Source organism: Ovis canadensis, chromosome 17 (assembly GCF_042477335.2).
Source record: "Ovis canadensis isolate MfBH-ARS-UI-01 breed Bighorn chromosome 17, ARS-UI_OviCan_v2, whole genome shotgun sequence".
NCBI lineage: Eukaryota > Metazoa > Chordata > Mammalia > Artiodactyla > Bovidae > Ovis > Ovis canadensis.
In genome coordinates, this window is record NC_091261.1 from 61,715,622 (window position 1) to 61,731,725 (window position 16,104).

Here is a 16,104-nt window from a genome sequence, read left to right on the forward strand (position 1 = left end):
AATCCACGTGCCATACAATTCTCCCATTTAAAGAGTACAATTCAGTGGTTTTTAGTACGTTAGCAGATGTGTGTGAGCGTCTCCACAATTGACTTGAGAACATTGCACCCTCTCAGAAAGAACTCTGTTCCCTGAACTATCACCTCCTTATCTTCCCCCTGCTCGCCTCCCACCCCTCTCCCCCCAACCACCAATCCGCTTTCTGTCTCTATGGATTTGCCTGTTCTGAACATTTCGTATCAGTGGAATCAGACGACACGTGGCCTCTTGTGCCTGGCTTCTCTCTCTCAGCTTCCTGTTCTTAAGTGGTAGCTTGTGTCTTGGTTGCCTCATTCCTTTTTATGGCTGAATTGTATTCCATTGTACGGATGGACCGCATTTAGTTTATCCATTTACCCATTGATGGGCCTTTAGGTAGATTTTGCTTTGGGGCATTATAAATGAATCTCTGTGGACATGAACGTACAGATTTCCATGTGAATATGTGTTTCTCTTTCTCTTGGGTGGATATCTAAGCCTGGACCTGCTGAAAGTGAAAGTGTTAGTCCCTTAGTCGTGTCCGACTCTCTGAGACCCCACAGACTGTAGCTGCTAGGCTCCTGTGTCCATGGGATTCTCCAGGCAAGAATACTGGAGTGGGTTGCCATTCCCTTCTCCAGGGGATCTTCCCGACCCAGGGATTGAACCCAGGTCTCCCGCATTGCAGGCAGATTCTTTACTGTCTCATCCGCCCAGCTGGATCATATTCATTCTGTGTTTAACCTCTTGAGGAACTAATTGCCAGATGATTTTCAAGAGTCACTCCACCATTTTCCATCCCCATCAGTCAGCCGCTGCTCACCTTGGTTTCCCCTTTCTTGCCAGGGGAGCTCCAGGACTAGATTTGGCCCCTCAACCATTTCTAGACCTGAGGCCCTTCCTTTCCCCTTTCCTGACTTAATTACTCCCAGGGGCTCCTGAGTAGGCGGTGGGGACCTAAAGGGAGATCCCTGGGCCTAGAGGCCTGAGGAATTCCTCCGAAAGCAGCAGGGTGTCTGTGGGGCTCACAGTCTCAGTGATTCTTTCCTGGGTCTTTGGGGGTGAGGACACCGTCCTCTGCTTGGGGTTTTCAGAGAGGAGGCTCCCTCAAGGCTGGTGGCACAGGAGGCGGAGGTCTGGAGTGACTGGTGGGGCTGCGTGGCTGTCCCTGGAGTCCTCTTGAAGTCAGTCCATAGGCTCTTGGCTCGGTGGCCTTTGGCGGGGCTGGAGAGGGGACTCATGCTGACAGAGCACCAAGTCAGGCCTTGTGGAGATGTCACCATCCACCTTCCAGGTGAGGCTCAGAGAGGGCAGTGCCTTGCCCAGGGTCACACAGTAAGAGAGGAGGTGGAGAGGTGTGCTGAGCCCAGGGGGTTGCCACCAGCCAATTCCTCAAAGGTCTGCCCTCTGCCTTGGGTACCACACGGCCCGAGTGGCCAGAGGTATCCTCCTAGCAGAGGCAGCTCAGAGGCACACTCTTCGCAGAGAGCTGCTTCGTGCCACCCGAGAGTCCTGTCTCAGGCTGGGAGCGGGGCTGGCGCTGCTGATCCCAGGTCTCAGGTCACTGGGCAGCACCACTGGGGAGTCCAGTTTCCCGGGGGTCTCTTCCATCTGCAGCCAGGGAGCAGTCAGCCGAGGAAGACAGTCACCTGGGGGGCGTCCTGGGCCCCGCAGAAACGCATGTGGGCAAGAGAGATAATAGTGAGAGTGGCTCCGAGCAGGGCCCTGCGGGCTCGGCCCTCCACCCCTGCACCCTGGGGACCAGGCCTGGCCCAGAGGAAGGGGCAGCCCAGCCCCCACCTCCTCTCCATACCGCTCTGAGTCACTGGTTTCCTTCCTGTTCAGAGGTGTTATTTTAAGAATGCGGTGTCACCAGAGGACCGAGGCTCAGCGCTGACACTTCATTTCTGGCGCCTCGTCCACCTGGTTCTTCTCGGGGAGGAGCCCCGTCCTTCTCCCCAAGACCTAGCTCCTCTGTCTTAGTCATTTCTGTCCCAGGCCTTCCAGTCTGGCACATCCTGGCCTGTGTGCGCTTTCTCCCTCCTTACTCAGCTGCGCCCCCATTTCTAGAGGAGGAAATACAGGCGTGGAGGGGGTGGGCCTTCCTATTGATACCCCAGCCACTCCCGCACTCCCGCCCCGCCTCGCTCCTCTGGGGTCTGGGCCAGGGATTTCCCCGCCTAAAGCTTTTTTTAAATTTAAGTTTATTATTATTATTGGCTGCGTTGGGTATTTGTTGTTGCGGGCAGCCTTTCTCTAGCTGCGATGTGCGGCTTCTCACGGCGGTAGCTTCTCTCGTTGCAGAGCACTGGCTCTAGGCGCACAGGCCTCAGTAGTTGTGGCAAGCAGACTTAGTTGCTCCGCCTGTGGAATCTTCCCGGACCAGGGATTGAACCTGTGTCTCCTGCACTGGCAGGTGGATTCTTAACCACCGAACCACCAGGAAAAGTCCCACCTCTTTGGTCTTGTGTCGCCCTGGCAACAGGAGAAACCTGGGCGGTAGCAGAGAAAGCTTCTGTGGGTGTGAAGGCCAAGGTGGCCTCATGGCCTCTATATTAAAGGACATGCCTCCCAGGACAGAGCAGGTGTTGCCTGGCCTTGTACAGCCCCCTGCAGGTGGTGAGGAGGGGTGAGAACCCCCACCTCTGGCCCTGCCCCCTCCCCCCTAGCAGTGTACCAGCCAAAGATGCCTTGTGATCCTTCCTTACTCCCATGACAGGGCAGCGAACAGCCTCCTGAGGCCAGAGTATTTCCCGCCCAGGTCTGTTTACCTCAGTGCCCAGCGAGTGCCTCCTTGGAGGACAGCCCCTCTGGTTAGAAGCAGCACATCCCACGGTGTTCTCTGATTTCTTCCCGGTCTCTTGCTGAAGGCCACCTGGGGCAGCAGAGTGCTGTGTCCTTGTCTCCCCCAGCAGGGCTGGAGGGTGAAGGTGATCCCTCTCCTGCAGGTTTGGCAGGTCAGAGGCGGGCTGGGACCCCACCACCCTCCCGGAAGTCCGTCGCCTCTTTTCTGGCCCATCCCACCTTGTAGAAACAGGCCACCCCCCCCCCCCCCCCCCCCCGCTTCTCACCCCTAGCCCATCACTGGCACCGGGGGTCTCTCTATGTTGTCCTTCAGCCCCTCCTGGCCTCCTTAGACTGTAGAGACTGCCATCTGTAAAACCAAAAGACGGCAGTTGAGTCGCCAAATCTGACACTTCCGGGGCTTCTCAAAAGCCCTATAAGGTAGTTCCTATTTGCTCTATGCCCATTTTCCAGACGAGGACACTGAGGCCCTGATTGTTGAAGGCATATGTCTGACAGTTAGCAACGGGAACGCCATCACTTAAATTGGGACCCATCTGCTCCCCGAAGTGAACATGTAAGGCATGCCCACTCCTGCCAAGCTTGTGTTTTATTAGCTTGTGGAGAACATAAAAGACCTGATGCAGAGTCACCCAGGATTAAGCACAGCATTTAACGCCCTGGAATTCAGTACAGGCATCTTTGTAGGACTCCTTGCCGTCCTGAGATGTGGGCCGTCATCGTGTGCAGTAACGTGTTAACCTTCTTTGGTTGGGGAGTTCTGCACTGAGTCTGACTGTGGTCTCTCCTGCTGCCCTGATGTTCAGATACACAGAGTGGGGGTGGGGAAACCTCCTCGATTAGAGCCAAGCACCTGGAAGAGCAGCTGACCCAGCATGGGGGGAGATGGCCTGTGCCAGCCATGGGGCAAAGTCTCCATCCTGGGGGGAGTAGCTGAGCTTGGGGCCTGGAATTGCCTGAGGAATGGTCAATTGTCCTCAGCCAAGGCTGTCCACAGAGGGTAGGAGGCCTGTCCCTGGGGAAATGACAGGTTGGACCTGTGCCATGATGCTTGGGGGTGGTCCCCATCAGCTGGGACGATGTCAGGAGGTGTGTTCAGCTCCCTCTTCAGGGGTTGGTTCAAGGGCAGGGCCTGATATACCATCCTGCCTCACCCCAGGGCCCTACCTCGAGGCTTCCGGACACCACATCTCCGTCTTTGCCTGCCCAGCCTGACCCATCACCCTCTGTACCTGAGGCTGGTACCACCGTCATCCGTGGCTGCCTGTGTGGGTGTGTGAGACGGAGAGAGGGAGGGAGGTGAGAGGGATAGGAAGAGAGGCCAACACAAAGCGAGATGCACAGAGAGGCGTGCCGGCAGAGAGAGGGCAAACCCCTCCCTCCAGGGCTGGAGCTGAGAGGTGGGATTCAAGTGTCAGCTCATCTCTTACCAGCCAGAGGCAAATGTTTCCATCTCTCAGAGACTAGATTTTCTCATCTGTAAAATGGGGATGGTAATTGTATCAGTTAGTAACCGCTGTGTAACAGACTGGCCCCAGATTTAAAGAACAAGTTGATATTTCCCACAAGTATAGAAGTCAGCTGAGCAATTTCTCTTGATGTGGGCTCGGCCCACTCCCATCTGTGGGCAGCTGGAAAATCAGCTGGTGGGTCTAGCTTTTGGCTAGGATGGTTCTCGGTTTTTGGCTAGTGCTGCTATCTTCCGTGCCAGCTTCTTGCCTCCAGCAGGCCAGGCTACACTTGGTTCCTTGACGGTGAGGGGCAGGGGGAGCAGGCGAACGAGAGAGGAAGAAAGAGCAGAAAGGCTTCATCTGCTTTCCCAGTTTGCACCTGCCCCACTGGGGCTTCCCTGGTGGCTTAGTCGGTAAAGAATCTGCCTGCAATGCAGGAGACCCAGGTTTGATCCCTGGGTCGGGAAGATCCCCTGGAGGAGGGCATGGCAACTCACTCCAGTATTCTTGCCCGGAAAATTCCATGGACAGAGGAGCCTGGCAGTCGACAGTCCATGGGGTTGCAAAAGAGTTGGACACGACTGGGCGACTAACAGGCAAACAGAAAAACAAAAACACTGGGTGTGGATGGATACAAGGTGGGCAGGAAAAATTGCTTCCATGAATACAGTCACTGCACCTTGATGGTGACAAGGACCCTGATACTTCTTGGGCCTCTCAGTCTTCCAGACGTGACTGAGAGCTTTGCATTCATTATCTCGTTGGATCTTGACAACAACTCTCCGAGTTTAACGCCATTTACGGATGAAAACCTGGGGCACAGATGGGCTGAAGTCGCTCGCCCAGAGACATACAGCTGGAAGATGCCAGAGCCAGGATGTGAGCCCGGGTGGTTAGCCTTTAACTGCAGCCCTGCCGTCCAGGAGAGAGAACACACAGCATCCAGCTCAGCTCTTGCCCCATCGCAGATGCTGCAGCAACTTCCTCCTTTTGATTTGCACACTTGTTGTTGTTGTATGTGGACCCAGTTCATTCATTTCTCACTGCTGTGTAGCCTTCGAGGAATAAACGAGTCCTGACTTCCTATTCCTTTTTCTGAAGGTGGATACTCAGCTTGCTTCTTTTAAAAACATTTTTGGCCGTATCGTGCAGCGTGTAGGCTCTTAGTTCCCTGACTAGAGATTGAACCTGTGCCCCCTGCATGGGAAGCACAGAGTCTGAACCACTTGGCCTCCAAGGAAGTCCTGGCTTGCTTCTAACGTGTTGCTGTTACGAACAATGCCTTCCGTGCTTTCTGGGGCCCATCTCCTGGTGGAACACAGTGCCTGACTGTTTCCAGGGCACCTGCAGGAGGGGAGAGGGTCCTCGGGCACACCTCCCTTCACATCTCAGGGGCACAGATAACCTGTGTATGTTTCCGTCGGCTGTATGCACGCCTTCCTATCTCCCCTTGTTTTCACCAACCCTTGGCACTATTGGACTGTTTTCTCTTCTGCCAGTCCCTGGTGGTGGCCGGGTATGTCACCATGTTGGGCAGTTTTCTCTGTTCAAGGCCGTTGCTGATCTCAGCTCACCTGGGAGGTGTGTGCTTGCCTTGGGTGCTCATGCCCGAACTGTCCTGTGTCCCGCAGAGCAGCCACGGTGGCCCCAGGGGAGAGGGCCATAGTACCCATCGCTGTGCCCAGAGGGTCACAGTCTGTTCCTGGCGGGGGCTGTGGGCTGGGTCCCCATGTTCTGTTTCATGCCTGCCGGCGGCTGGTTCTCACACCAGTGGACAGCTCCCTGATGCCAAGGCCTGGGGTGCCGCAACAGGGCAGTGGCCAGCCCAGCCCGCGCCAGCTGCCCACAGTCCTGGCCCGGCTCTGACCTGCCTCCCTCTCTGTTTTCCTGCAGCCATTGTACAACCAGCCCTCCGACACCAGGCAGTATCATGAGAACATCAAAATGTGAGTACTTGAGGGCAGCCGTGCAGACGCACAGTGGGGTGGGTGGCCCGGGGTGGGATGCGGGTTTTCAGTTTCCGTCGGGGCTCCCAGCCAGGGCCAGGTGCTGGAGGAGGGGGTGGAAGGGGGCGATTCGGGCCGGAGTTCTGGGCCAGGCTGGGCCTTGGATGGAAAGGCAGAGGTGGTGAGGGGCCAAGGGAGTGGCCCCATGAAGCTTTGGGAGACAGACCGTGGCTGGGGAGGGTGGGGAAGCTGCATGCATAGCTTCTGAGAGACAGAGGCGGAGGGCTGCAGGTCCTCCTCCTGTTTGAGCTGGAGGAAGCTGTTACCAGGAGGAGGAGTGTGAGCTCGTGCGGTGGCCACGGAGTAAGCAGAGACCCTGTGGTTTGGGCTCTGATGTAAGCATAGTTAGGACTGTCTGTGGTGCGCACAGGGGGTCCATCTGTGACACAGCCCAGTGTGGGAGCAGCTGGGGGCACTCACCCAGACCCAGACGCTTTGGAATGGCCAGTATGATATAGCCCAGTGAAGGGGCCTTTTCCCAGATGAACACTAGAAGCAGAAAAATACCAGTGAAGTGCCACGCACACTTGGCGTGGGCCAAGCTGGCAAACCAGGGGCACCAGGATGGTGCTGGGGGCCAGTGTCTTTATGTGCTCAAGCTGGGCACCAGGCGCTGAGGAATTGTGACTGTCAGAGGTTGGCTTTTTCCTGGGCGTGCATTAATAGCAGCATAGCTTCCTTGGCCGAGGAGGGGTTATTACCTCATGTCGTTATCCAGGAGTCTAAAAGGTCAGAGGAGTCTTGCCTGTTGAAGAACATGTGGCTGTGAACACTCCAGGGATGTTAGGTTATAGGAAGGTCCTTTGGGATCACAATCTTTGAACGGTTCAAGGTTCATTTTTGTGTGACCTCAGGAGGGCGGTGCTTAGCTGGTCCAATGGGCAGTCCAGTTTGGTCTGACTGTCTGAACTTCCTTGGGGTGGAATTGCAGGGTGTATGTGCGGCACTGAGCTCCCCATCCCTGGGGGCATGCAAACCTCCTGATGGTTTTCAAATATCTGCTGGGGTTGGATAGGTTGTTGGGGAGGTCCCTCCTCTTGTAGTTTTTGGACCCACATGACTAATCTAGGCTCTGGTGACCCAACACAGCCACCCCCCTTGCAGCTCCCGGTGGCTAATGGAGCAACCTAGAAAAGTCTCTTGTTGCCACTGAGGTCCTTGGCTTATTTGGGCTTGTGAGCACCTGCCTCGCCTTTGTTGCTGCCTGTCACTTAGCCTGTGGCTGCCAGGGGCTATGGGGTATCCTTTCCGGGGGAGCATTGGGGTATCCCTGGGTTTTCGGTGTCCTGTGTGGCCTGTGCTTTTGTTTGGCCTTGAGAGTGTGTTCGCCGTTCTGGTACCAAATCCCTCTCAATACTACATAGTTTATTTTCCAATCAGGCCATATTAGTCCTTTATAAAGCTTCCCAGGACCTGCCTGGGGCCACTGCTGGGGGTGGGGGAGCCCTAGATGGAGTTTGGTTTAGGGCCTCTCATGGCTGGTTTAGGGGATGAGCGTGGCATGTTCTCAGCTGGGCAGACCCTGCTGGGAACGTTCAATCATTCAATACACATTTATTACACTATGTGCCAGACCCTGTTCTAGGACCTGGGGATTTAGCTGTGAACAAGACAAAGTTCCCTACACTTTCATTAAGCTATATCTAGCAGTGGAGACAGAAAACAAGTTAAGTAAATGAGAAAATATCAGCAAATAAAAAGTACTGTGGTCACATAGCTGCCTTAAGCTCTTTATGCTTTAATATACCGAGTTGTATTTTTCCTTTCAACATAAACATTTTTGATAGCAATATTATTACACTAGAAGTCTTGCATACATTTTTTTTTCCACTAGACTACAAATGAGTAATATTTTAAGCTGAATAGCGTGGATGATTTCAGGTTATAAGAATGGCCATAGAATCCAAACAACAAAGGCAAAAGGTATCCATACAAATAGTACTAACTGATAAGATACTGCTGCTTATAAGTAAAATAAAGCTATGAGTTTACTGAAACCAGTGCCCAATTCTTATATCCTATAATCTTCATCAGAGGACAGTTCTCCTCTACTAGGGTACATTTTGGCTAAGTGGGTAACTGCCTAGTGAAATTTACTCCAAAATCTAAGTCACAGATGAACATGTTTAAGTTTAAAACATAGAGATAAATAATTTTGAGATTTCTTCGGTGGTAAGTGGTCTGTTTCATGTTAGAAAAATGTATCTGTAAGCAAGTTATTTGAATTGCTTTCTTCTTAGAATTTTAATTTTTTTCCCCATAGTTTGCCACTGAAATCATAATCAATTCTGTAATTTTAGTTCCAGTGTGATCGTGATTAAATCAGTACAGTCATTTACTTTAAAAAATACTATGAAGGGACTTCCCTGGTGGTTCAGTGGTTAAGACTCCACTGCAGAGAGCATGGGTTTGACCCCTGGTTGGGGAGCTAAGATCCCGTATGCTGTGTGGCATGGCCGAAAAAAAAAAAAAAAAAACAAAGACAAAAAAAAAGTGCTATGAAGATGGCAAACAGGGTGATGGGAGAGAATGTAAGGGGTGACTTTAGCTGAGGGGATCAGGGCCACGACCTGACAGCTGAGGGAACATTCAGAGACCAAGCAGCAGCTGGCATGTAGACCCTTCCCCCTACCAGGGGCAGGTGGAACAGGCGTTGCAGAGGCCCTGGGGCTGGACTGAGCTGGTGGGATCACAGAGAAGCCTGGCAGGTCCCAAAGGGGTAGGTGAAGGAGAAGGTGCTACGCAGATCACCTAGGGCTGGCGACGAGTTTGGGGTTTTATTATCTGTGCTAAAGGAGGCTAGTAATGAGGTTTACGTGAAGTGATGTGATGGAGTTTTTACGAGCCCACGGTCTAAGGGGCAGGTTGAGGACCACAAGCATCTGGCTTGAGTGGCCAGTCACTCTCGGTGCCTCGGTTGCCGCATCTGTGAGATGGGTTGAAGATTCAATGAAACCCCAGAAGTTATTCAGTGTCAGGCCTGTAGGAAGTGTTCTGTGATTTTTCTCACTTCATCAGCAGAGACCAAGAGAGCTACCCTCCCTCATTCATTCACTCATTCATTCAACAGATATTTAGGAACACTTGCTCTGTGCCAGGCACTGTTCTGGGCACCGAGGAGAGAGCAGTGAGTGAGGAGGTCTGCCATTCTGGTGGCGCAGACGGATCATAAAGAAATACGTCTGTGATATAATGATAGCTTGATAAGGACAAGAAGACAGATCAGGCTGGGGCTGGGGTGAGGCGTTCTCTTTCTCAGAGTGCAAAGCTTCACCAGCTCACCCCAACTGGGCCTCCTCCCAGGCTCCCTCCCTCCTGCCTCTGTAATCGCCACCAGGTGGAAGGTTATCCCTTCCCCAAGGACCTTGCCCTGTCACTTTAATTTCTCTGTGTCTGCTCGCTGGGGCCTCTGAGTTAAAGTTAATTTCACGCCTGACTTCCTGCTGCACTGGCAATTTTGGACGTGTTGAAGTCACCTGTACCCCACTTTGATGCCTCTGCCACCTGCCTCCTCTGGAGGCGTGGGGGCGGCCGCTCATGCTCCTGGCTGGGGCGGGAGACTGGCTGTGGTCTGGTCTTAGCCCCAGTCTTCGGCAGTGACTCTGCGGACCTCCTAGGCTTTGGGAAGCAGGGGAAGGGGCCAGGGGTGGGTGGGGGGTGACCCCAGAGCAGCATCAGTGGGTGTTCCGTGGAGGGGCTCGCTGCCCTCTGCAGGCTGGACCCACGGGGAGAGCTGGGGGCTGAATTCTCTGGGTCGGGGAGCCTACAGTGATTCGGTGAAAGGTTGTGGGTTTGATGCAATGGTTACAGTTGCAGCCCCTTTGTGCTCTGCCGTGGCCACCCCTTCACCTGGTGTTGAGCCTTGTTCTCTCCTCCCCTCGAGGCTGGAAGCCTGCTGGCTCCTGGTGGCTCTTCCTTCCGGATTTTCTTGTCTTACAGACTGATTTCTCCCCTTTTCCTGCCTTACTGGGGTTTGGCTGATGCCCTAGGGCCATGCAGGTGGGAAGGGCACTGTGGACCCAGGTTACTGTTAACTGGTCCTTGTGGTCTTGCGCTGGAGGTTCAGAGATGTTGAGTAACTTCCCCAGGGCCACACAGCCACACTCTTTAGACCAGCCCAGTCTGCATACACACCCTGCTTTCCTTGCCTGTGTCTGCAGTCCAGGCTTTGCCCCTCACTAGCCCAGTGACCTCGGGCAAGTCACATCACTTTGCTTGTCAGTAAGTTGGTCTCCTTGGAAGTCCCACTGTGTGGGAAAAGTATGCTTGGCCCCCAGTGAGCATGTTTCAGACCATCAGTCACCCCAATCTGACAAGCTTTTCCCAAGGCATTCAGGGCCCTGCACGGGCTGCCTCCATCTTACTCTTCCCCTGAAGTCGGGGGGTCTGGTTCTCCTGAACACCCCTCCTTACCCCTTCCAAATTCACCATCACCCTTCCTCCCTTGGAAGGGTGCCTACCTCATTTCTCTTTGCCCACCCATTCACTGCTTCTCCCAAGCCTGTGCTCAAACCTCATCTCCTTCAGGAAGCCTCCCCTGATTGTCCCATGCTTTCCTTTTTCAGAATCCTGTAGACCCCAGGGCTTGGCCAGACTCTCCTTGAACGTCCACAGACTTTTCATTCCTTCCTAGCTCCCCTTCTCCTCGTTCAGTGTCAGCTAACAAAGCCTGTATTTCTTGACAGGTTGTGCTTTCTTAAACCCTGACTTTTCCAGGAGACTGAGATATCCTTTGCACCCTAAAAATGCTTCCACCAACGAACTCATCACATTGCTGGTCTGTCGGTCCTTCCGGAACCCTTTGAGAGAGACTCTGCTTCTTGTTTTTGCCAGACAAAATCTCGGCAGAGAAGATTTGTCTGCAGTATGCTGTTTGCAGCTGCAATACCTAAACACTTCTTGCGACAAAATAAACACTCAAAAAAAAAAAAAAGTTTGCCAGAAGAGTATTGCACAAATGAACACCCCAAGCCAGATGTCTAGAAGCTTGTGAACCCAGATGCATGCCTCTGGGGCAGGAACAAAGTTAGGGAAGGGCTGGTGGGAGGTGCTAGGGAGTGTAGGGACTAGGGGGAATGGTGAGCTTGTCACTCTTTTAAATGGGCAATCAGGGGACTTCCCTGGTGGTCCAGTGGGTAGAACTCCAATCTTCCAGTGCTGGGGACAGAGTTTTGATCCCTGGTCAGGGAACTAGATCCCACACAGCCCAATTAAAGTGTTGACATGCCACAACTGAGACCCAACACAGCCAAATAAATAAACATTTTAAAAGGGTGGCGGGGGGACAGTCAGACCTCAGTTCCCAGTCTGTGGCCATAAAGGAGTGTGATCAGGCTGCCTGCTTTTTTTTTTTTAAGAGAAGCTCTCTGTTCATCTTTTTATGCAGCAGCTTCTGGTTTTCAATAATGGCAACAAACGCAGTGTTTTCAGAAAGCTCCACAGCCCAAACACAGCAGTCTCAGGAACTGGCCCTGCTTGGTGGACTGCACCTGTTTGCAACCTGTGGACTTGACATTGGTCCTCTTTGGCAGTCAGCAAATGGATACCTGCCATGGATACCAGCTTGCTCTGGAAGGAAACCCGGATCAGCTGGGGAGGACACGTGCCCTCCAGTAGCTATGAGGAATGGAGACGGCTGCTTGCCTGGCCTCTGCCCCTGCAAGCGAGCCTTTGTTCTCACTGAGGCCTCTTCAGCTTGAAGCCACAGCACCGTGCTTGGGGTAGACTGTTCCAGGCTGTGTGAGTTTCCTCAGGCTGCCAGAACTCTTCACAACAACCAGGCTGCCTGGAAACTATAGTGATTCATTCCCTCGTGGTTCTGGAGGCTGGAAGTTGGAAATCCAGGGATTGGCAGGGTGATCTCTTGCAGGTGCTATGGGGAAGATCCTTCTGTGCATTTTCTAGCTTCTGGTGTTTGCTGAGCATCCTTGGCGATCCTTAGCCTGCAGACGCTTCACTCCAACCCGATCTTCACGTGGCCCTCTTCCTGTGTCTTTTCATCCCCAAACCATCTCCCAGTCCATGGGAAAATTGTCTTGCATGGAACCTGTCCGTGGTGCCCAAAAGATTGGGGACCACTGCACAGACTTTCTTTGGATTTTCCATTTTCCCACTGATGCCTGTTTTCTGGTCCAAGATCTGATCCAGAATCCTTCTATGTACTTCATCTTCGTGACCCCTTGGCCTTCACTCTGTGACCATTTCTCAGTCTTCCTTGATTTTCCTTACCTTGTCACTTTTGAAGAGGACTGCTCTCGGAATCTGCAGCATGTCCTACGATTTGGGTGTGTTTGATATTTTTTCAGGAGGAGGCTGGGCTTGTGGATTTGGGGGAAGAGTGCCCCCGAGGTAAGGGGGTGCCCTTCCCATCACGATACGTCAGGGGCACCCAACACCCTGACTGGGGGTGTTTATGTCACTACAGGTGGTGTTGACTTTGCTCCCTTGCTCAGGGAAGTATCAGCTGCCTCCCTGTCAAGTTGCTGTCTTTCCCATCCCTACTCTGTGCATTTTTTTTTTTTGATGTGTGGGCCATTTTTAAAGTCTTTATTGAATTTGTTACAATATTGTTTCTATTTTACATTTTGTTTTTTTTGGCCAGGAGGCATGTGGGATCTTAGTTCCCTGACCAGAGATCGAACTTGTGCCCCCTGCTTTGGAAGGTGATGTCTTAACCACCACTCTGGACCACCAGAGAAGTCCCCACTCTATGCTTTAGGAGCAACTTGCTGTCCAGCCTACTGTCAAGGGGAGGGAAGTCCAGCTGCACCTCCTAAAGGGCGAATATCAAAGACTTTGTGGACTCAAGTGAAAGCCGCCACGATGCTTAGTAAATATTTGGGGAAAATGCTTTGCAGCTATGCAAATTTCTCATCTTTCCTCAACGTTTTGCCAGCCAGTTTAACATTTGTGGAAGGGTCTTGCCTGTAACAGTTAGCACCGTGGTATCTAATAGTGATTTTCTACTTCCCTCAGTCCTTCTGGGTTTAGTAGTTGAAACTCTGTAAGGCTTCCCAGGTGGCTCAGTGGTAAAGAATCCGCCTGTGGTGCAGGAGACACAGGGTCTGATCCCAGCATCAAGAATATCCCTTGGAGAAGGAAATGGCAACCCACTCCAGTATTCTTGCCTGGGGAATCCCACGGACAGAGGAGTCTGGCAGGCTACAGTCAGTCCATGGGGTCACAAAGAGTTGGGCTTGACTGAGGATGCATGCACACGCACAAAGAACACGTGTCCCTTCTCTCTCCTTTGTTTATTTATTCTGTCACTGATTTACATCTGTGTAGATGTTTATTTTATTCGTCGGGTTATAGTCTAGCACTAGAGTTATTTACTTTGCTTCTCAGATTGTTCCAGCTGTGGTCGTCAGAAACTCTTAGGTTGGGCCCTGTGTCCTTTTGACACCCTCCCACCACACTTCTTTTGGTGTGTCCTTCCTTTTTAACACTTCTCTGTTTAAAGACGTTCTGGGCTCGTCTTGTATATTTCCTGCCCCAGCGCCGGACTCAGTCATTCCTCCAGGGAGAAATGGCTCTATTTTTTCTTTGGCCATGTCCCCCTGCATTCAGGATCCTAGTTCTCCGACCAGGGATCGAACCCATGCCCCCTGCAGTGGAAGCACCGAATCTTAACCAATAGGCTGCCGGAGAAGTCCTGAGAAATGGCTCCTTTTACTGGAGAGTGGTGTTCGAGACCAAGACCTCAGAGCTGGCGGGCTTATTGCTCTGGACTGTCACGGCTTCTTGGCCTTCTCAGCTGCTGCCTTTAGGTCCAAACCCTCTCCTGTGTTCCAGCCCATGAGGCCTTGCACAGTGGGCCCTGCTCACCTTGTGCTCTCCTCCTCTCTGTCCCTCCACAGCACTCTGCAGCCACAAGGATCTTCTTCTGTCTGGTCTGCAAACACTTGAGTTTGTTCCCACCTCAGGGCCTTTGCACACCCAGTGTGCTCTGCCTGGAGTGCGTCTCCCTGTGGGTCGTTCCGTAGCTGGGCCCTCCTGGTGATTGAAATGTCCAGGCCAACTCTGAGACATTTTTCTGCACCCTGAACCTGAAATAGCTATGCCCTCCCCTCCCCCAGCCACTACCCCATCCCTCTGTGTAAGTTTCTGAATCTAAGGTTATCATTTTTTAAAATATTTATTTATTTGGCTGCGTCAGGTCTTAGTTGTGGCATGCAGGATCTTGGTTGCTACACACAGACTCTCTAGTTGTGAGGTGCCAGCTTAGTTGCTCCAGGGCATGTGGGATCTTAGTTCCCTGACCAGGGATCGAACCCATGTCCTCTGCATTGCCAGGCAGATTCTTAACCATTCGACCACCAGGGAGGTCCCCAGGATTGTATTGCTTATTGTCAGCATGGTCCCTCTATGTATCACCTGCCTCCGTGAAGACTCGGAGGACTCAGGGCTTTGTGTTGCTCACCCCTGGGTCCCCAGGACCCAGAACAGTGCCTAGCGCATAGTAGGTGCTCGGTGAACTTTTGCTGAGTGACTGAGGAGATGAAAGCATGGTGCCATTGCTCCCATTATTCAGATGAGTAAACTGAGGCTGAGAGACCTGAGATTTGCTCAGAGACCCCCTGCTGTGGAATGAAGGGTTCTGGTCTCAGCCTGTATGGCTGAGGACCCCCAGTGCCCACCCTGCTGGGGAGGGCAAGATTGATGTTAAGTAGTGAGACCTCGAGGTGGGAGGCCTGCACGACAGGAGGTGAAATCAGATTGATCCAGGGAGCCCACGGTCTTACCAGCGACCCTCCTGGAAGTGAGTGTGGCCTTTCCTTGTCGGGAGATGGATGGAGACAGGGCTGGAAGCCTGGCTGGGGTCCATAAATGAAGAGGGTCCGTGCAGGCCTGTCAGTGTCTCAGACTTGAGACCTGATAGTGAGGATGCTGGAAATCCCTGCAGGGTCTGGGGACACTCATCCGGACAGGGGTAAGGCGTGCTGGTAGACCTGTGCATGCATGGCTCCCAGCCACTGGTTTGAGAGCTTTTTGCAAGGGTTCTGGGTACAGCTGAGGCTATGAGCAAGTTGGGGGACCCCGCCCCAGAAAAATTGATCCCACTGTACACTCAGATGGGATCAAGCAAGTTCACAGGCCTGATGGCCTCCCGGGGCCTGTCTGTGACCCCCGCAGACCCCAGCTGCTGCACTCTGCTGTGTCTTGGAGGTTGTGGGGAGGGGGCTGGGGGCAGTGGGCCCTTGGGTGTGCCTTCCCCCCTTTCCTGCATCGCTCGGCATCTCTGACTCTCCCTCTGCCTTCTTCTAGGGCTCCATCTCCCTTTCTTTCATTTTTAGTTTATTATTGAAGAATGGTTGATTCACAGTGTTGTGCTGTACAACTCTGCTGCACTGCGAATACGTATATACAAATGCATACCTTCTTTTAATATTCCTTTTTAAAATTTTGCCTCCTATATACCATTTCCATTCCTTTACTTATTCTTAATTGGAGCATAATGGCTTTACAAAAATATTTCATTGGTTTCTGCCATGCATCAACATGAATCAGCCATAGGTACACATATGTCCCCTCCCTCTTGAACCTCCCTTCCATGTCCCACCCCTCTAGGTTGTCACAGAGCACTCGGTTGTTGTTGAGCTCCCTGAGTCATACAGCAGATTCCCATTGGCTGTCTGTTTTACATATAGGAATATTAATATTCTTTCCCCTTATGGTTTATCACAGGATATTAAGCATAGCTCCCTGTGCTCTACAGTAGGTCCTTGTGTATCCGTCGTCCCGCCCACTTTCTTTGGATCTTGTCCTCCTCTGCCTGGAGGCCTGTTCCCCTCCTGTCTCGCTGTCTGTGTCTCTGCCAGGCT

At 52.6% G+C, this 16,104-nt stretch overlaps 1 protein-coding gene across 33 annotated transcripts in view; it reads left to right on the top strand.

Annotated features, from left to right (window-relative positions):
• Positions 1–16,104, top strand: part of NCOR2 (nuclear receptor corepressor 2) — a 236,371-nt gene that overhangs the window by 111,124 nt on the left and 109,143 nt on the right. For all 33 annotated transcript variants that reach the window (XM_069557629.1, XM_069557621.1, XM_069557643.1 and 30 more), the window contains one exon: positions 6,168–6,220. In XM_069557629.1, the coding sequence (XP_069413730.1) occupies positions 6,168–6,220 (53 nt within the window). The remainder of the gene's footprint in view (positions 1–6,167; positions 6,221–16,104) is intronic.